At 40.7% G+C, this 15781-nt stretch overlaps 1 protein-coding gene across 3 annotated transcripts; it reads right to left on the bottom strand.

Moving 5' to 3' along the window:
* Nucleotides 1–248: 248 nt before the first annotated feature.
* On the bottom strand, nt 249–15713 carry TRMT1L (tRNA methyltransferase 1 like). 3 transcript variants are annotated; one of them, XM_015636021.3, is made up of 17 exons: nt 15545–15628; nt 14502–14569; nt 12973–13125; nt 12021–12131; nt 10353–10466; nt 9282–9346; nt 8800–8929; nt 7244–7364; nt 6766–6845; nt 6272–6518; nt 5416–5628; nt 4445–4635; nt 3100–3178; nt 2245–2411; nt 1988–2047; nt 1509–1635; nt 249–1385 (listed from the first exon to the last, which is right to left on the bottom strand). In XM_015636021.3, the coding sequence occupies exons 2-17, from the start codon at nt 14512–14514 to the stop codon at nt 1097–1099; spliced, it is 2160 nt and encodes a 719-aa protein (XP_015491507.1). In that variant the 5' UTR covers nt 14515–14569; nt 15545–15628; the 3' UTR covers nt 249–1096. The 3 variants fall into 3 exon arrangements, with proteins under 3 accessions (XP_015491507.1, XP_033372284.1, XP_015491506.1); XM_033516393.1 differs by lacking the exon at nt 14502–14569 and having other exon boundaries at nt 12069–12131; nt 15545–15713; XM_015636020.1 differs by lacking the exon at nt 14502–14569 and having other exon boundaries at nt 15545–15653.
* Between the last annotated feature and the right edge of the window lie 68 nt (nt 15714–15781).

The following is a 15781-nucleotide window of genomic DNA, read 5'->3' as shown; positions in this document are numbered from 1 at the left end:
CTGGCCTGACAGGAGCATAGTATGTTTTGCATCATGTAGAGTGTATTAGTCATGTTAACTTCTATTGTAAAGTTTCAGAGATGGGTAAGGTTAATAACCCCTCATATTCTGCTCTTAGATAAACCTAACACTGGGGGCCAGGCTGAACACTGAACTTGTGAGAAACAGCCACTACTGTGACAGCTGTTCAAGCAGAATACACAGAAATACCAGAACTAAGTGTGGGAAAAAGAAAGGACAAAGGCAAGCTCATTTGGCTGAAATGCCGCCATGTATTTAAAGAAACCTGGACCGCCATCACCTGGCAGCATTGCTCGTTCACAGAAGAGATCTTAGCTCAGAGTTACTATTGACAACTCAACACAAAACTTCACCAGAATGTCCACTGTGGTCCCTTGTCCCTTTCTGCTGCACACAACTACTGTAAGCTCTGAGCAGACAACTACAGTGACTATATAATTCACTATGGTTCGGTTACAAACTGAAGTTTGGTAGCAGCCGTGTCACCACTCCTTCTTGTTCTCCTGGGATCAGCTCCTGCCTGGAGGCAGAACCCTGGAAACAGACCTGAATGCAGTTACATGTACAAACCTGGAGCTACAGCTGCACCCAGGCAGGACTCCCTGGCTTTAACTCAGGGCATTTTATCCTGTGTTATTTTATTACCTTAATATGCCCTCTCTCTGGATCATAGCTGGCCAGGTTTTAGGAATGATGCATTTTAGGAATAGGCTGTTTCACAATAATCTCATATTCCAAAATGCTGAACACTTTTGACCCTGTCTCCCCTCCTGGATGCTGTGGAGGCAGTAAAGCTTGGACAGACTGGGAAGTAGCCTCCATGCTTCAGTGTGAAAAGGAGGTGAGCATAAAAGTAGGTAACTCCACAGCCTTCCCATAGTGTGGATTTCGTGACCACAGCAATACTGGGATCAGGGCTAAGTTGTGCTACCTAAGTCTAAACTCCCTTTGAGTACAACAGGCAGGTCAAAATGGTCAAACTCCAGCTTGGGAGGAAGGAGTGGATTACTGTAACAAGTTGTGCTGAAAGTCTGTAACATCCTGATAAACAAATCCATCTGCATTAATTAGCAGCTCAGTAAGTGGGGTAGGCAGCAGCGACTCCGGATTTATCATCTTCCACTAACTCAGCCTCCTCCACCTTGATCACTGTAGCAGCTGGAACCTCTCCTCCCACCTGGATCTCTCCAGGGAAGTGCACAGGGCCTTCTGCCTGTGCCCCCACGTAGGTTGGAGTACTGTACTTCATGAGAACAGTCTTGAACTGCGCCAGGGGTGCATTGGTACGGACTCCCATGGGGTCAAAGTGGGTTCGGCTCACGCGGTATCCATCCTCTGACAGATAGTACAGGAACTTATTTAACCTGGGAAGAAACACAGCAAAACCAAACCCCACATTTAGAATGGACATGGTGCTTACAGGGCTGACTCAGAACAAGCTGTGTGTGTCAGTGTCAGACCAGGCCGGAAGGTGAGCTCACACTTACTTAGGCATATTCATGCCCTTGATGCTGTGCCGGTGGATGTTGTAGTAGAACGGGGGGTGCTCAGCACTGTGCTCGGGCCGCTGCCGCTTCGCTGCGCCGCGAAGCACCTCCTCGCTTTTCCGTTTCCCTGCACCACAATGAGGCCACAGAAACCACTCAGTACTCACAGGCACCCCAAAAATGCCAGCAAAGCCTCAGACAAAAACACAAAAACAAAGCCACACAGCATCTTCAGCTGTGTGCCTGCTTTTGTAAGCCAGTGTTTGCAGAGGTAAAATCTGGCCTGAATTTAATCAACAGGCCATTTTCAGTAGTAACAAATAAATTAAAGTGACCTTCACGAAGTATTTGGCATTCTGCTTTTACCAAGAAATACAATTCTGGATAAAGATAAAATAAAATCAGTACTGGGTGGGGAAAAAACTTCAGAGTGCAATACTGTTAAATATAAAAAAGCTACACCAAAATGGTCCACTTACCATGTACCAAGTAGGATTCTGCAGAGGTATTTGGTGTTCTAATATATACACCACACTCTTCTGGAATACAGTTAGAATGCAAAATTAATTCTACTGTAAAGTGGCAAAATGCTTTAATTACACAGAAGGAAATAATTATTCAATAAGGCATTCAGCTCTATGGATACGCTGCTGTTAAGTAACTTATCACAGATCAGCATCTCTAAAAATCACCACAAAGCCAGTCGTCTCTGTGAACAGGCTGCCCCTTTTCTTACCTTGTTTGTTCTCGTCACCAGGACTGTGAGTAGAAAGATGTTTGAGAGTTGTGCACTCTGCTTCACAAACTAATGTTTTCAAAAGTGGCTGAGCTTCATCCAAGCCATACTGCACAGCCTCCAGGAGCATCCTCCTGAGGAATCCAGTGTTAAAGAGAGCTCCTGACCTATGAAACAAAAAAGAAGTCAAAAGTTTAGGCTTCTTAATGGAAGCTACTCCAAAATTCTCTTGCCCAAATTGATTAGCAGTTATGTTACACTGTTTTTTTTAGCAATGACAGCAAGACTGATCTTGTTTAAAAAAAAAATAAATCAAGATCTCAAGAACATTAATTTTATTTCTGCCTTAAGATGTTGAGAAAGTCATTCAACACCCACAAGAAAGGTACTGTTGATTGCCAATCATTTTTAATACTGATTTGAAATGGTTAAAAGACTTAAAAATATTTATTTTTGTTTCTATAAATATTAGTTTACAAGCAATATAATATTTATTACCATCAGCACATGTAATGATTTATTTAATGAATTCTCCACAAGTATAGAGTAACAAGAGTTACTTAAGATTTGGCAAATAAAGGAACACAGAGGCAGGTTCTCCTGTGCAAGACATACTCCGTAAGTGCACTGAATGTGAAATTTAAAATGTGTTACCATTTATTAACTGGTTTGAATGAAAGGAAAAACTCAATACCCCACTATATTCAGATCCACACTCAGTTTCCTGAGCTCCTCCTGATTGCTGTACCTCCTTTTGTATTGCTAAAATAAAAACTGTTATGGTATGAAGAGCTGAGCTTCAGAGCTCCTGGACCCAGAGTGACTCTCCAAATGTGTCCTGTGATGTGAACTTACCAGAGAGGACCAAGAAGCACTGCAGTCTTCCCAGGCATGCTACCATGGCAGTCACAGGGCAGCTGCTGGTAAGGGTTTTCTGCAGTAGAAAACCAGCATTTAAATTGTTTTGAAATAGCCTGTCATACCTGTGTTACTGTAGAGATAATACAGATACAGAAAGATGCAGTGGGAGCTCACTTCAGTGAGGTATTTGGAAGGGCAACAGCAGAAGTGGTGACACTATTTTCACTTCTGCCAAGCAGCTCGAGATTTAGTGACTGATGACTTAATCGTTAATCAGTGTTAAAACACTGAAGAAAAGAAAGCAACATAACTTCCCTATGTTTCTTTCAGGTAACAAGGAAAGTATTTGCCTTCCTACTGTTACATAAGCAGCTGTCCAGGTTAACAGCAAGTGCCAACTAAAAAATCTGAAACATCAGTTACATCTGCAAATCACAGTCCACCTATGAGTCTTTAAGCCCTGTGCAATTAAGGCAGTAAGCAAACAATTAATTTACAAATTAAGATCTTTACCGTAACACCATACTCAGCTGCTCATTCCCATCCTTTAAACTTCTATGTTATTTTTAACAGCTTTTTAATACCAGGTTCATTGCATGCTCAGGCATCTGACTGAGCAGGGCAAAGACACCATGAGTTGACAACAAGCTATCCAGGAGCCTCCAACTTGGAAACACGGTTTTAGGGTTCATATTCATTTAAACTAGCATCTCCAGGATTGCAATTTTTGTCTCCCGACTTTGCTAACGTGTATGTGGAGACAGCCCATTAACAACAGCAGAGGAAAGCCAGACTGCTCAGTCCACTGGATGTTAAGGAACTAAAATGCAGCAGAAAAGCAATCTGACACTAAAAGCTATCCAACTGCTGCTGTCTGGAGGAACTCAAGAGTATCAAAGGCTACCCCCTTCCTGGGGCTTTTCCTGAAGTGGCAGATCCATGGAAATACCAGGCATCCTGGCAGCTCCAGCAGCTAGAGCAGGCTGGGAGGATGTCCTGCATAGAAACCAATCTCAGAATAGTTTTCCACCCACTGCTACCCCCTGTCATGGGCAGGGACACCTTCCACTATCCCAGGCTGCTCCAAGCCCTGTCCAACCTGGCATTGGACACCTCCAGGGATGGGGCAACCACAACCTGAGCAATTTGTGCCACAAATCCAATCCATTTACAGGAAAATCCATAGACAACCGATCCAGCTCATGGCCATGAAGCACAGTGCCCTCTCCACCTCATGCAAACCACTCATTGTTACTTACAAGGGAATAGTTACTAATAGGATGTAAACATAAACAAGATACAGAACAGAGATGCCAAGTGTAAAGGAAAAGCCATTTACCTTCCATCATATTGCCCTCTTTCTGGAAAACCCTCTCTTCACACCACTGGCAGTGGATGAGGTATCGGACCTTCTTTGCCGAATCATCTGCAGGGGTTGGGCCCCGTAAAACTCTGACCACCACCAGAACAAAGTGTTCCAGAGCTACTGCCAGCAGCACTTCAATGCCTTTGTTACATCGAGTTGCAGCTCTAGGGGGAGAAACACATGCAAAAAACAAACTGTACTGTATTCAGTGGGCCAACACTGCCATGGACACCTGAACCTACTACATGGTTCTTGAGCTCATCCACTTCCTAGAGAGAGGTACTGAAGATTTGAGAGATTTGGAGGAAGTGTTCTTTCTGAAGTGCCTCATTTTGTGGCCTTGTGGGCAGGCCCAGCAAATCTAATTTTGATTCTTTTTATAACAGCTAGATATACTGGTCTGCCACCTGCATCATCATATGTACACGGAGAGAACAAGGGAAATCTAAACATGTTCAGGTCAGCATTTGTGCTTTGGCATTCTCAAAATCTCTGGTGATTTAATTTCCTCCTCATCTTTCCAAAGCAGTTGTCCCATCCTCTTGCCTCTACCTTTTTTCACCAATTAGGTTTTTGGACTTCATTTATTTAACAGACTGAGTTTACTGAGAGTATCTATATGCAAATAACCGATTTCACAAGTCAGTAATCACATCCATCTTTTGAACCTCAGGTGTGAGGATCTGGTTCCACTGGAGTAAGTCTAACCGAAATGCTTAGCTAGAAGCAATTCAAGCAGTTTATTTTGTATTTAGTAAGTCCTATAGAGCTCTAAAATGGCAAAACTGATAGAGAAATAGAAGAGTTTAAGTCTGGATTTTTTTCCCACATTACCATCCCATCCTCCCTACCCTATTGATGCATTTTCACCTTGCCCAGTCACTAATTATTTCTAATAATTACTTAATAATTTTTTATCCTAATTGGAAATGGTTTAGCAGTACCTTGTGACAGCAGCAATTACAGTCCTGGCTGCCAGCTCCTTGTAGTACTCAGTTCTGACAATATTGCAGCCATAGTGACGCAGGGCCACGTGCTGAGCTTTGGCATAGAGGGAGCTGATGTCTGTGGATGTCAATGACACAATCCCAAGGTTTCTAACGTTTCTAAAGGCAGAGTCCAGGTAATTCACAGAAGTTCCAAAGGGGTCCAAATGGCTGAAAAGAAAGGATGTGCCGTTGAGTGTCTATAAATGCTCCAGAGTCTGGCTTTACACTGAAGAAAACACTGTTTTATAACCTTCACCTATGATCACATTAAAAACAGAAAGAAGGAACAGGACCAGAACTTCCAGCACTGCTTAGATCTGGATGTTATTGTCATTAATAATACAAAAAAATTGTATCACTTATTTTGGTATCTGTATAGGGTTTGAATGAATGCACCTATATACCCAACCTGGAAGAATCAAGCCTGCTTTAATTCAAAGTTAATATGCTGCAAAATGGATAAAAACAAGATATGCAACAAAAAACCAATTTTAACTAAAAGAAGTTTAAAAAAACCCCAAAACTGATTTGGTATTTCCCTTCAGCAAACAGACAAAGTTATAAAAAAAAAACAGCCGGGGTTAAAATTTTCATGTATATTTATAATCCATTCTGAATGCCAGAAAGACTAATATTTTCCGTCGCTTTCTGAAACATTTAAAATTAAAGTTCTGTCCCCACACCATTTATTGGACAACAAAATTACATTTCAAGTGACTGTTCCAATTTCTCCAAATAATCATATACTGGAAAGTGGGGTGGGGTGTGTCATTACCAAACCAGAAAACCGACAGAAAAATTCAACACTTACATAAAATCAAATGATCTCAAATGCATGACAACATTGGCATCCATTTTTGTCACCTCAATGGTGTCACTATTTTCTTCTCCGTTTCCCACTGTTTCATCATTGTCTTCTTCCCTAATGTTCAGTTTCACCTTCATTTTGTTTAAATGACAATTTTCCTTAATCATTGTCACAGAATTTTCATTACAGTCATTAATTGTTACTTTCACAGAATTTCTGAGGTGCTTTGCCCACTGCAATCCCATGATACCTGAGGAAAAACAGAATTTAAAATCAGTTGTCTTAATGTCCTTAAGAAGACCACTGAACTTTAATATTATTTACAGCCTTTTTAAAATACAAATTTTGACAGCTGTCTTTTTGTATGGAAACTTCCCTACCTAATGAAGAAAATTATTGTGTACCTCATTATTTTTGAGCATGTGATGTCAGTAATGAATTTCTACTGCTTCCACCTATTTGGTTAGTAACCAAAATATTAAAGAAATGGACTTTACCAGTGGCACCAAAAGCATCCAAACATTCAATGGGTTTGCGCTCCCCAGCAAGCACGGCCAGTGCACAGAATATCAACTGCCTGGAAGATAAAAAATGGCCATGGTAAGTTGAGAGAACATTATTATTTCCTTTTCCCTGTTTATGTCCGTTTAACCTAACAGTGGAATATTTAAGCTAAACTCCACCTTTTACAGGAAGTACTGTAAATCACTATGCTGAAAAATTGAATTCTACAGCAGAGTATTCTTAAGGTAAGATCTACTAATTACAGGAAAATACTTATTACTTCAGAAATTACACTATTTCACGTATAGTGTTCGCCAGTATAAATATTATTTGTCAAGAAGAGTTTTCTGATGAGAAACTCCTTTCTCCTGCCCTCTGAACAGAAGTTTAGCATGGTTGCTTTTCAAAACATATTTTTCACTACAAACTCACCATCCCTCTGATGCATCCTCCCACTCCCTGCTCTCTCACCTGTTGAGCTTCATTTTAGGATTAAAATAGGAATCTGTTTTCTGGGGCGTGGAGTAGTTGGGAAGAACCTGCACATCTGTGGCTGACTCTTTCACCACTTTGTATGACTTGGGAGCACGAACTGAAACAAGTAATTGAGGCAGAAATAAACAATCAGTGAGAACTGAAATTGATATTAACACAGTTGGTAAATTACATTTAAAAACTGCTCCTGTAAAGCAAGAATTCTGTGTTATGCTGCAATCCAACAGCACATGGACCAGTATACAAGGATGAGGGGGGAAGCAGGCAACAATTTATCTTCTAATCTCCAAAGTGGCAAGTAAGGATCATGCTCTATCACCATTTTATTCTCAAAAAACATCCGATTTGTTCCTCAGTTGGGCTCTTATGTATCCACTCCAGTTTAAGAAAGCCAGCCCTGAGCCTGAGGTTTAGCACATTTGTTTTGCATGTTTAAACATGATAAACTGCTAATTAATTAAAACTCTGTTAGCGTAGTCCTGAATGTGTGTCAGTGAACTGCATGAACAGCCCCATGAAATGTGCATAAATAGCACAAGCACACGGACAATTCCAGCACCGGAGCTCTGTGTAAACAGCCTGTGGCAGTACTTTCAGATCTGAGAGCTGTAAACACAGGCTGCCATTCCTCTGAGCATTTCATCCCCAGTCTAAAATGTACCTAGGACAACCAGGAAAAACTTGTATCAACTGTTACCTTCCAGTGCTCACCCTGCCTCTCTCAGGGCACACACACATGTGGTCTACTTGCTCCACCTTTGGGGGCCCCAAGAGCTGCCAAGTGCATAGAGATTACAAAACCTCTAGATTTCTCCTCCCACCATGAGGAAAAACTGCCTCATGCATTTTGTTAAAAAATGCTAAATGGGCCATTCTTCACTCACACCTCTGAAGGGAAGCACACAGATATCAATGTATTTCACAACACAAAATCTATAAAGACATGGAGTATGGTATTACTATCTCTTTTCATACATGCAAACTGATGCCCAGGCATCAAACTACTGGCATTCCAGTTATTTAAAGATGTTTTAAACCTAGTTTATGCAAGTTTAGAAACCAAAGTCTCATTCTGGACAAAGTCAGGTAGGATTGTAATTTACCAAAGAACTACTGATACCTCTATCATGACTCTTTGGGACTGAAAAAATAGCAACTTGTTTTGGGAACCCAGGCTAGTGCAGTCTGGATAAAAAACGAAGCATTCTTACACTGCAGAAAGATTTACTCCAAAATTTTTTTCTGTGGATGCCATGTCCCTTACTCTTCTGGAGACACACAAGCTGGTACTTACAACATTAAGGGTGAGGGGAGTAAGCTGTCAATAAGAACACAAGAACTGGTCAATGAAAGACTAAATAGCAACTCTGCTACACCTCTGATGAAACAAAATTTCTGAAATATTAAGGGCAGATTTTTCATTAGAAAGGCTGTTTCTGAATTTTTCCCATGTCTCCCACCCCTTACCAACACTTACTGTACATTGTATATGACAGAAAAAGACTGAGTATTTCCTGTCAGTCAGAGCTCACCTGTGATAAACCTCGACTCAGTCTCTCCTTTATTCACGTGACGATTAATGTGACCTATCATGTCAGTTCTCCGTACTATAGTCGCTGAGCAGATGATACAGTGGTAATGAGCTCCCATCTTTGACAATGTCTGTAAAATAGAGTCTTTTACATAGTTTCAGAATACATAAAGCATGGCTGAAGTAGAACTGAACACAGGCATATGAGAAGTCATCTGTTTGTTAAGTCTAGAGCACTCAAAATATCTGGAAGCTACAACCAGAGCTGATCTAGGCAGCTGCCCCCACAGTGAGAGAGGTACAACCACATGCAGCTACCCAAGGGTTCTATCACACATCCTGGACCAACAAGCTTTTGGCATCACACACAGAGGAGCAAGATGTATTTGGCGACTGAGCAGATATCCAAAGTTCCCCTCAGTCACCCACTGACTTCCCCCACTTTGCAAAGTAACAAGAATTTCTGTAATTCAGCATTTTTACCTGGTCTCCAACAAGATTGGGTTTTACTGGCCGACAAGGTAAGTGACAGATGCACATTCTGTACCCTGGAAAACAAATGCCATCTCAGAACAGGAAATGAGCAGCACGTCTGTGGCCTGCACCACATGCTCTCACTTCAGATTTCACAAGACAGCAGTAAGAGAACATCAGCAATTATCTGGTACTTTCACTCTCTGCACAGGGAAATTTATCAGCTAATTAAAACTTTAAACATTCAAAAATTAAAATAAAATAAAAATAAAAAAACATTTTAAACTTTAAAATGCAAAGAATTTAAAATTTATTTTAATAAAGTCTCTGAGCATCTTACAAAGCTACACCAAGTCTCCAGTTCAAAAGTACCTGTGAGTCTTTCACAAGAATACTGTTACCTGGCAAAAAGACTTGTGTGAAGACTCCTATAAACATAGGTTCCACAGTTAAAGAAAATCATAATGAGATACCTGATACTCCAGTCAGAACATTTATTATTCAACTTTATCTTGCCCATCCTCTAAATAGTCACTTTATTTCCAACAAACCCATACACCTGGATTTTTAGAAAACACACACTGCTCACTTTATCTCCCTTTCAGGGATTTTAATGCATCTTACAAGCAGATCACAGAGTTTATTAAAAAACAATTAAAGCTACTAGATACTGATACTACATAAAGACTTCAAGTGTTTACTGGAATACCAGGGAATCCTTATGATCGACCAAAACTGACCATCCTTGTGTGTCTGATTATTATTAATATATAACTTTTATTGGAGTAGTTTTCAATACACACACATTTTAAATTTTATGGTAATTTTCTTGACATGCCAAGCAATTATGGGTGTTTTTCTAAAGAGAAAATGCACAATTGTAACCATTTTGGCTGGAGAATTAATAGTTATTTCACATTTACATTTTACATCCCACCTCAAAATTCATTCTGTCAAAATATAGTTCTAATTCAGAGCTGGTAACAAAATGTTTAAGTCGAGAGGAATTTTAAAAGACGAAACACAGACTATACCCACAATTTCTTCTAGTATTTACTATTCAAACTCAATTGCCATTACCTTCAAATTCAACAGAAACCTTCCAGTGCAAATTCTGCAAGTGACGATGGAGTTTGTGGCTATAGCAAGCTTTGAATTTCTCCTCAGGACACAACGGACAAGGCTTCCTTTCATCTGAAAATACAATTAAAAACTATGAGAAATGCAGTTACCACTCATATTAGCTGAGATGCAGGCCAAGAGATAAACGGCTGAAGGTAAAATCAACACGAGTTAAGAGATTAAATCCTCAGGGAACATTCTATTTCAACTTCAAATTTATAGGTTGCCTCTTTCTGCTCCATAGAATATAGACCAAAATCACTGTAAATTTAAAAATCATTAACTTCTTAAAAGTTCTTCTTCTAAAACCTTTGGGTTTTGGTTTCTAGTATATTTTACTCCAGCAACATGAGGCTAATGAAACTTCTGAATAGTACTGAGGAACAATAGAACTTTACAGATGACATACAAAGACTTGAAATGATTAAAAAAAACCACCAAACGAAAACCCCCAACAAATCAGGAGGTTAGAACAAGACTTTGTTGCTCCAGCCCCTGGATCTTTTGGAAAAAACAAGCAGCTGATACCTATTTAAGCCGCAAAAAAAGGGAATGTACCCTATATAAAATAATTCTGAAAACCAGAAAATAATTCTTGAAAATCCCGTATGTGAGACAAAAAGCAAAGGCAAGGCTGTGTAATAAACGTGTTGAAGCCCTTGAGTACTAACTTAAATAAAAGCTAGCTGAATGTCAAAAAACCTCTCAGGTAGCATTTAGCAGAACAACAGAATAAATCATAAATTAATTTTTTCGGTAATTTTTTTACAAAACCTCTTTGTAACTTTTTAAAATTATTTTTGTTTCTTTTTTCTCTCTCTTGATTCTGCTGTACTTCTTCTGTACTTTTTTTCTCCTGGATTTCTCAGCTTCTCTGAACTGAGCTCCTTGAGGATACTCCTTCACAGGGAGTCCTGCTTATCACTGTCCTCCGGGTCAGAACAAAAACTCCAAAGCCTGTTAGGATCGTGTTTCTCGTGTTTATTAGGATGTTATCAAAACACATGGCAGGTCTCTCCAGACTTTCTGCACAAGTTTAATTCACTGCAATCTGGCTCATTTCTTTCTGATGGTACAAAATGGCCTCGTGGCTCACTTTGGCCTTTGAAGATGCAAAGTGGCCCCAAACCATGCAGCTCTTTTATCTTTATACTCATTCTTATCCAATTAACAATAGACACGTATATTATTTTTCTTAATGACCCATCACCAGCGTGCTGCACTCCGGCATTTTCTATCAAATCACCTACTATTACCCAAAAACCTCTAGAAGAAGAACATGAAGAAGAAAGAAGGAAAAGAAATAACATTCTAAATCCTCCATCTTGTCTTCTGCTTTCTAAACTAACTTAAACTTTAAACTATAACTTTTTCACCCAGTGACTTAAGAAAACTCTCTAATCTACACACTCACACCTTTAGCTTTTCTATTTAACAGTTGTTTTCATGTATCACCATGAAAACATGCTCATAAATTTCATATTGTATGAAATTCAGTGTTCTGGATCTCAGAGCTAAGCATCAGAAACAAGGGCACACACTCTATGTTTCAGACTCCAACACAACTTGTGTTTAAATATCATAAATATATGTAGTGCGTTAAAATTCAAAGGAAAATGTAAATACCTGTAACCAGAAGATCTGTGTTCTGGGGCACTGCTGTGGACAACTCACCTTCTCTCAGGTCAGCCAGTTTCTCTAGATCAGCAAGGTGTCTCTGAATTGAAATATGTTTGTCTAAAAAAACCCCAGAAATATTTAGAAGTTAAACATTCTTAGTTTAAAAATTGTTCTTAGCTTACTGCTACTTTTCTGTGCAACATTTCAAATCTAGCACTATTAGCGAATGACTGTAGTAGTGATTGGAATACTTGTTTTTGTTGTTTTACTTCCATGGCAGCAGGAATGACTACAAAAATTATCCCCAGAGTAGCTGTTTAATAAGATCCATATATTTTCATATAGTACTACTTCCTTTGACACACAAACTTTCTCAGATAGAAAGACCATCTTTAAAAAAAAAAAAAACAGCTGAAAAGATCAAGTCACATTCCCTTTACACCTGGTTTTACTACTCAGCATTGTTAGTGAACACAAGTAATGCACAAAAGCAGTACAAAAGCATCATATGAACTGACTGGCAAAACTAAATATCAACTAAAACTGGACTAAATTTAAGAACAATTATTCACTGTGGAGCCAGGATACATTAAATTCTAACATGTTTTTCTTTCCCTTAGTAAACAGTTTAACCTTTAAATCTACCTCCTGATTTTTCAACTTATCAGTCAGAATTCGTCACTACCAAGAAAATTATGCTGAAATCTGCTTTATTGATTCCAGCACACAGAACATCCCAGTCCACTGTAACACAGATTCTGTAGCAATTTTAAGTTTTACAATGTTTTCCTGGATAAATCTTCAGGTTTTCTTGTGTAGACAAAGCAATTGATCCACGTGGTTAGGATAGAGGTGAGTTTTAAAATGAGATTTCTCACATTCCCTTTACCTTTCCTCCCTAGTATTTCTATCTTTCCTCCAGCACATGACACAAATATTAAAGAGTTTATTAGCAAACCTCTTGGGTAATCAGATGATACATCCAAAATGTTGCTATCAGATTCTCTTGGGCATTCTTCCTCTGCTCCTTTTGCTTCAGCTTCCAATTCTGACTTGGGTATTTCCACATCAATGTTGTTGCTTTTCGCTTTTTCAGAGACCACCAAACCATCTTAAAACAGAACAAAAACCCAGTAAATGTTGTTGGTGTAACTGAACTATACAAATATGTTTATTTGTTTCCAATAATCTGGTGCTGACTACAAGCATAAAGTAGGAAAAAAAATATGTAGGAGAATAGTATGAGATGAATTTTCACTCCCAATTATCCTTGGAAACCACTGTGGAATAATGTCATCCTGGACAACTGAAATGACTATTCACGCATCAGTATCAGATGTTTAAGGTGAACAAAATAACATTTACACATTATTTTCTGGCAGGATGCAGTGAAGCAAGGCAAAGCAGGGAAGGAGGAGCTCCAAATTCTCCTGACAATTTACTATCGGCTAAAAAAATTTGACAACAGTTTAGAATTGTTAGAATTCATGATTCAAACAATATGAAGAAAGAGATTAAGGCAGGAATTTGCTATCAGCAGATGCAGTGATGAGGTTAAGTGCTGGTGCCATCAGCATTTACAAATGAATGACTTCCTTGGGCAGTACAAGATGGGCCTGTTGAAGAACTTCAAGCACTTAAAGAGGCTGAGAGATGGGGCAAGGAAATGATGACAATAGTGAAACCCAGGGAAAATAACTGAAGGAAGAGATAGAAATCCCCAGAAGGTGTGGTCTGAGAGGACGTAAGGAAGCACTAGGAAAGGGTTCAGAAAGCCACGTAATTTTATAAATATTGTCCTGCTCCCAGCAAGATTCCAGGGGACAGGTGAGACTAATGAAGTTTCACCACAGGTAACAAGAAATAAAGCTCTGGCATCGCTTTGCAACTGAGAAGCAACAGAGCAGGCCAAGGCTCTTCTGCCTGGATGGGACAGACTGGAGGTGCAGAGAGAGCACAAAAGACAACCACGTGCTGTTTTATCGCAACACAGAAACTAGGATGCACCTCATGGAGAAAATACGGATCTACAAAGTGGTTTGTTCTCTGGATTTGGCAGGGAGCAACCTGGGGTAGTGGAAGGTGTCCCTGCCTATAGCAGGGGCTGGACCAGAATGAGCTTTAAGCTCCTTTCCAACTCAAACCATTCCATGATTCTCTGATTTCACTGGTCTTCCCTATCCACCTATTCCTGACCACAACTTAAGACAGACTAGCAGGATCTTACAGCAGTTCTTCAGATTCCCCTGGACTACTTTTGTTTGTTTTCTTTTAAACATTGCTGTTGGGTACAAAGATCTGTTATTATGAAAACTAAAGAGAAAGAGAAAATGGAAGGAATACCTTACGACAGGGGCTCAAGAAACTTGAAAAACAGAAGCACAGAGTAAAATTATTCTTCCTAACTCAAAATCTATCAGGAGATGCATTGCTATGCAGAGACTGTTGCTGTGTTCCTCACAGACCTTTTTTAAGCTGACAACTCACCTAAGATTTGCATTATGCCTAGTTCTCCATTAAGAAGTTGCAGGATTCCCGGTGACAGTGTCTACATGCTTTATTAATACAAGGATAGAAAGAAAACGGGTAAGTAAAAGCATGTTTGGTAAGAAATCCCTAACAGCTATTGATTAGTTGGGAGAAAAGCGGAAACGGTTACAAAAATGCATAGTGAGAGCACAGCAGTGACAAAAAACTTGCAGAGTTGGACCATCTGCATCTTCAGAGCACGTGGAGAGGTTAAATGGTTGAAAAGGATAATACGCATATATGTAAAAAAATCCAGTTAATATGTAAATCTATAAGGAAAGAAGTAAACTTTCTCACTGAATGAAGAAGAAAAGCAGGCTCCTACCGAACCAAGACCTCCGGAATTTTTAAACGTCCACCAGGAATTATGCACTAACAGATTAAGGCTTCAGAAAGCCTAAAGTGTACTTACACGAGAAAAAAAAAAATAATTAGAAGAGTCAGTTCACTCGAACCGTAATGCTGCAGAAGCAAAGGGCTGGCAGCAAAAACTCATTTGGGGAGCTGGAAGTCGAGCAAAACCAGTTTACAGAATCCCAGAGCGGGTCAGGTCGGAAGGACCACTGCGGTCCGACTTCCCTGCTCCAGCAGGCTCGTCCCTGAGCACATGGCGCAAACACGTTTCGGTTTAAAAAACTGCGGGGAAAGATGCGCGGCTGAGCCCGTGCTACGCAAGCCGCACCTCGGGCTCCCCATGGGACCTCATGGAATATGAGATTATCAGCAAAATGATCACCAAAGGCAAAGTATCGTTAGATCAGGGGAAGAAAGAAGCGATAGGAGCGCGGGTTCGAGCGTACCGAGGCCCAGCAGGAATACATGTGGCCCCGCACCACGCTGGGAAAATGGGAGAACCGAGAGTCTGCGCCTCTCAGGGCTTCCCGGCGCGGGCAAACGGAGACGGAAAGCAGCCCCAAGATGTAAATTCAAACCCGCCCGGGCTCGGCCCCAGCACGAAGGGCCCGACTCCCCCTGCCCGCCCGATTTCCGCCCGCTCTCACTGAGCGCCGCCGGCTCGTCCCCGCTTTCATGATCACGGTCGTGGTTCTCCTCCTCCTGCTGCTCCTGCCGCCGCTCCAGCGCGGCCTCTGCCGCCTCTAGCGCTGCCATATTCCCGGCGAGGAGCCAGCACGCTGAGAGTGGTCCGCGCGGCCCGCTCCGCCTACACTTCCCAGCCGCGCCTGGGCCGGCCCGGCGCGCACCGCGGCGGAGGAGGAGCCGCGCCAGGCCCGGAGGAG

Source organism: Parus major, chromosome 8 (assembly GCF_001522545.3).
Source record: "Parus major isolate Abel chromosome 8, Parus_major1.1, whole genome shotgun sequence".
Lineage (NCBI taxonomy): Eukaryota > Metazoa > Chordata > Aves > Passeriformes > Paridae > Parus > Parus major.
The sequence above is the reverse complement of the archived record's forward strand: the minus strand, read 5'-3'. Positions and strand labels throughout refer to the sequence as shown.